The sequence below is a fragment of the Atta cephalotes genome, assembly GCF_000143395.1.
Source record: "Atta cephalotes unplaced genomic scaffold scaffold00049, whole genome shotgun sequence".
NCBI lineage: Eukaryota > Metazoa > Arthropoda > Insecta > Hymenoptera > Formicidae > Atta > Atta cephalotes.
The window spans coordinates 2,018,232-2,023,413 of record NW_012130113.1 but is presented as its reverse complement, the minus strand read 5'-3'; the positions used below and the strand labels follow the sequence as shown (position 1 = coordinate 2,023,413).

The following is a 5,182-nucleotide window of genomic DNA, read 5'->3' as shown; positions in this document are numbered from 1 at the left end:
TAATATATATATATATATATATATATATATATATATATATGCATATAAATAAAACACAATAACTTATAAAATACAATAAAGTTTATAGAGTTATAAGTAAAGTTTATAAAGTTTTATTAAGGAATAAGAATGATAAATATGTATATGAAGTAATTAATAATAATTACAATTTTTCCATATGTACAAGTCTTATGACATGATGAGGTATAATGCGTTTATTATATATAGTGCACTAAATTCAATCTGCGCACTTTATATGCTTTGAGCATAAATCCCGCCCGTTAAAAATACTATATATCTCAAACAGGTGAAATATTGGATTGTTCGGAAAGTTCGTGCCGACTAAAATTTAAATTTTAGTATACATTTATTAAATTAAAATTTTCTGCGTTTCAATTTTCCTTCAACATTGGCACGAACTTTCCGGACAACCCAATATATAAGACAACAAACTAAACAAAGAATACAAGAGCAAAGTACATGTATTTTGTTATACAACATGCTTTACTATTCCTCTATTAATCACTAATCGAAATAATCACTAAGTCTTTTGCACGTCCTACAGTAATCATTTTATGTAGATTATAATTTATGATGGCGCTACGTAATACAGTAACAAATCAATTCAACTCACAATAATTTCATTAATTAATTTCATTAACAGTAAGAAATTGAAATCATATCACATACTAATATAACATGTAACAGAAGAAATTCTAGTGCAGCATATTTGCCGGAATTACCGTACTTTGTCTATTGTAATTGATAAAGTCATTATCGAATGTAAAACACTGTCTTTGTTTATTTCAATTATTTTCACATTATTGCAATTACGATTTCATTTCCGTAAAATTACGGGCAATACTAGAAAAAATCTCACTGTTTACATTTGAATCATAAATTGAATTAGATTACATCAGATTCAATAGAACGAATTTGAGATAGCGTAGTTCCATTTATATGAATTGCATCGATCATTCGATACATTTTTATCAGAAGACAAATATGTTATGTGGCTGATTATACATCAAATATCCAAATGCCCATAAAAATGTCGTGTTATTAATATTATTCATATATAGAAATGAATAGACATTTTAATAAAATGTATGCTGATGTTGTTTATTAAAAATTCTGAATTTTTAATCAAGATAACAATAATGAAAAAATAATTGAAAAAATTCACGATTCATTAAATAGATCAATTTTCTGTATAATCAAGCAATACCGATTGGTTATGTAACTTCTAGATACCATTACTTATCGGAAATTCACTATCCATTTGATAAAACCGTGCAAATCGCGTTCATATAACGTAATCGCTAACTGTGCTTAGAAAAAAAAACGTAAGAAACTGTATAAATAAAAAAATAAATATAATAAATAGAATCAATATTGTATCAAGACTTCATAACTCTTTTTCTTTTCTCTGTCATATATAAATAATTCTAAACGTGACATCAGCACATTCATGTTCATTTTTATTAATGTAGATTAATTTTAAGCAGATTCTCTTACTTTTTCTAATTCTAAATATTAGAAAAATATAAAAAAAAGACAAAAGAATAAATTAAATTGAAATCAAAGTTAATTTGCATTGGTAGAAATAAATATTAATCCATAAATAACCGCGTTAGAAATATTAAGCTTAAGTTAAAAAAAAGATGATCTTTTTTTTTCTAGACAAGTAATAATTGCTTAACCTTTACATATTTTTTGATTACATATTTTATGAATTTTTTCAGCACTTTTCTGTGTTTTCAATTTCTTAGAGTATATAAACGCATGAATGTTAATAGCATATTAATTATTTTAACATAAAAGCTTTTTAGTCTCACTCTTCTTTTTTATGTCATTATTTTCACAGTATTTTGCACAATATTTTTTATCGCACCATTACTCACTCAGTTTGCCATTCTCATTAATTTCGATTGTGTTCGATTCGATCTATTGCGTTCGATTTTTTATTGCATGCGCATTTCTTTCTTCCGCGTTTCGATAGCAATCAGAATGATGTAGATATTGTGCGAATTTTCGAAATATACGATAGTAGAATACTCGGAACAAATATAACTCCTTCTCGATGTCATCGTCATTATCAATATTGTAGTCACTGTGACGAACATATTGAAGAGGGGACAGGATTAAGGGACTACCAAACGGGTTCGTTGTCGATGCACGACTGTTCATCTGAGGGGACTTCCCGGTTGCCGTTCGGATTTTCGTTTAAAAGCGAACGCGGCATCATGATGGCTATCCAGTTTTACTTTTGACACGCGCTGTAAAGGTGTCAATTACCATGATGAGATTGTCCTCTTACTTCATTCACTTATCGGCGTTATATGTACTCCTCTTTGGTTTCTTCGAACATGCGGTGCTTGCCATTCCCATTAACAACACGAATTTCATCAATGCAACCGGTAAGCCATTCGAGATTTTATATCAGGATCAAAAATACATCATATTTTTAGAATTAGTTCTTCTGTGCAGCGAAGAAAATTACACACTAATAATATTGTGGATCATGCAGTAGATTTATAAGATTTATAATACATATAATAAATAGAAAAAGCAATCTTTTGTATTATTTATAATATGTAAGTAGAAGAGATTGTAATCCAAGAATATAACGTACACTAATTATTCTTTTAATAATAATTAATATACACTAATTAATTCTTTTAATAATAATGAGATTTTTTAATGTGTCGATAACTCAGTTATATTATATTTCGAATGAAACAATACAACTGAATTGCTAACATTGAAAATCTCATTATTATTAAAAAATAATTAGTATGTCACAAAGTACAGTGTGTTCCTGGATATCACAATCTCTCCTATTATCTACAACAAAATAAGTTTTTTATTATTATTCATGTTTATATTATTTTTTTCTATCAAATCCTTAATGGTTCTTTTTCGATCATTCTTGTATAGGTGCAAGGTGATTTCTCTTAAAAAAATATAAAAAAACGGAAAAGGTGTCTTATAATTCTTTCAGTCTATTCAATAACAAGCTAGCTATATTTATATTTCCTACGTATATTTTTTATTTATGTAAATATATAATAAAAAAATATTGTAAATATCCGCAACAAATTAATTTTTATTCGACCTTTAACATTTATTCCGTTGTCGAAAGAGATCTGCGAGCTTCCGAATTGAGTTTCATTGATACACTTAATCGTTATGAGTCATTTCTGTATGCAAACTTTAATCATCATAATGAAGTTCTTTAGATATGATAAGTATAAGTATAAAAAATATGGCTCACAACTACGCAACTACTTTTGCACAATAGATAAATTTACAAGCTGTAGTAGCAAATAATGTCTAATTTCTTAACAGTGTTACGACGCTTAATATAAAATTAAAGTGCAACAGTTGTTTATATCAAAGTAGAATGATCACATTCTACGATATCAGTTCGTGCAATGTCAAGAAAATTATTCTACAAGGACAATCCATACTACAATATTTCGAAACTATTACAATATGCTCGTATAGAAGAAAGTATAATTTTCTTTTTAAAGTTACAATTTTAATTGTAGTTAATAAATTGATTTGCGCGATTGGACGTATATTCAGAAAAAATAAAATTATTCGAGATAAAACGTGCGAGTAAATAAACAATTTGCATTCCTCGCGACAAAAACGCTTTGATGACTAGTTAGTATTTTTCCAAAGTTTTCCGCCACATTTGTGAGATGTGTCTAAGTCGAAATTATTGTATTTTACAACTTGGGAATCTGATTGGGCAATCTATCATCATATCTCAAGGACGAAATAATTTCTGCACGATAGAAATATTTGCAATTGCGCAACTAATTGCTGAAAACGTGCTTGCTCGTGCTAACTCGTTAGCTGACTCCAATTTATATCCGTCAAGTTCTATGTTACTTGTTCTACATGATAATGCAAGAAACTCATAATTCTTTATATCATTATTATTATTATTGTTGTTATTGTTATTGTTGTTATTAATGTTATTATTATCAAGAATCCATAATGCATTTAAATAACAATTGCGCACAGTAGCTTACACATGTTAATCTTTTTGTCCGTATCTTAAAACTGTTCAAATCTTATGAAGAATTAATTTAATTCGAAAATAATTTATTACTAATAATTTATCTATAATAGATTCTCCGTGTTCAGAGTGCCTAAGAATTGTCAGCCGAAAGGAATGGAATGCCAGGAAACATCTCAATTTCGAGATCATGCCAATAAAACCAGCACCGTACGTAGTGATCCATCATGGCGGTATACCTAAGTACTGTCGGGATCAGGAGACATGTTCTGATATCGTTAGAACCTATCAAGATTTGCATCTGGATCAGCGAGGCTGGTGGGACATTGGATATAATTTCGTCATTGGCGAAGACGGTAACGTTTACGAGGGTCGCGGTTGGGATTATACTGGCGCACATGCAATTGGATACAATACCCAGAGTATTGGCATATGCATCATAGGAGATTTCACTGGTAATTGAGGCATTATAAATATGATTGATATTTCGTCAGATATGTAGATATAATACACAGAAAGACTGATTTTACTGAAGCATTTAAAAAATTCAGCTTGACACAGAGTTTTAAAATTAATTTTATTAAATTACTAAAATAATTGTATATACTTCAACATAGTGAGTAATGCTGCAAAACAATTTTGACATTCTAGCTACCAGTCAAAACATCCTACATAATTATTTTAATAGTCCAATAAAATTATTTCTAGATTTGTATTTAGCCAAATTTTTAGATACTTGAGCAAAATTATTTTTTTCCGTAAATCAAATAACATTCCACCGAACAAAGATTAATAATTTTTAAAAAATCATTGAAAATGATTGTTAAGTTTTCCTTATTGAAAAATGATTCTTGTTTTTATATCAGTTTCTTTTGTACTACAGTTAAGAAATATTAAATTGCATGTATAAATGAAAGATAAATTATCATTTAAAAGTCCAAGAGTGTCATCTCAAGTTGACTTTACTAAAAAAAATTAATCTTTTATGTAAAAACAACATAATATAAGGCATTTTCCTTGAGATATCATATCGTCTTCTACGTCAAAAAAAATCATTACGACGCACGTAAAATATGATTTCGTAGACTTTCTTCCGAACGAGGCCGCCCTGAAGGCGTTGAACAAGCTGATAGCTTATGGAGTTTCATT

The 5,182-nt window shown here is 28.5% G+C and overlaps 1 protein-coding gene across 1 annotated transcript in view; it reads left to right on the top strand.

Moving 5' to 3' along the window:
• Positions 1-2,302: 2,302 nt before the first annotated feature.
• Positions 2,303-5,182, top strand: part of LOC105622902 (peptidoglycan-recognition protein LB-like) — a 3,574-nt gene continuing 694 nt past the window's right edge. The window contains exons 1-3 of the mRNA XM_012204311.1: positions 2,303-2,420; positions 4,162-4,488; positions 5,119-5,174. Coding sequence (XP_012059701.1) covers positions 2,303-2,420; positions 4,162-4,488; positions 5,119-5,174 — 501 coding nt within the window. The remainder of the gene's footprint in view (positions 2,421-4,161; positions 4,489-5,118; positions 5,175-5,182) is intronic.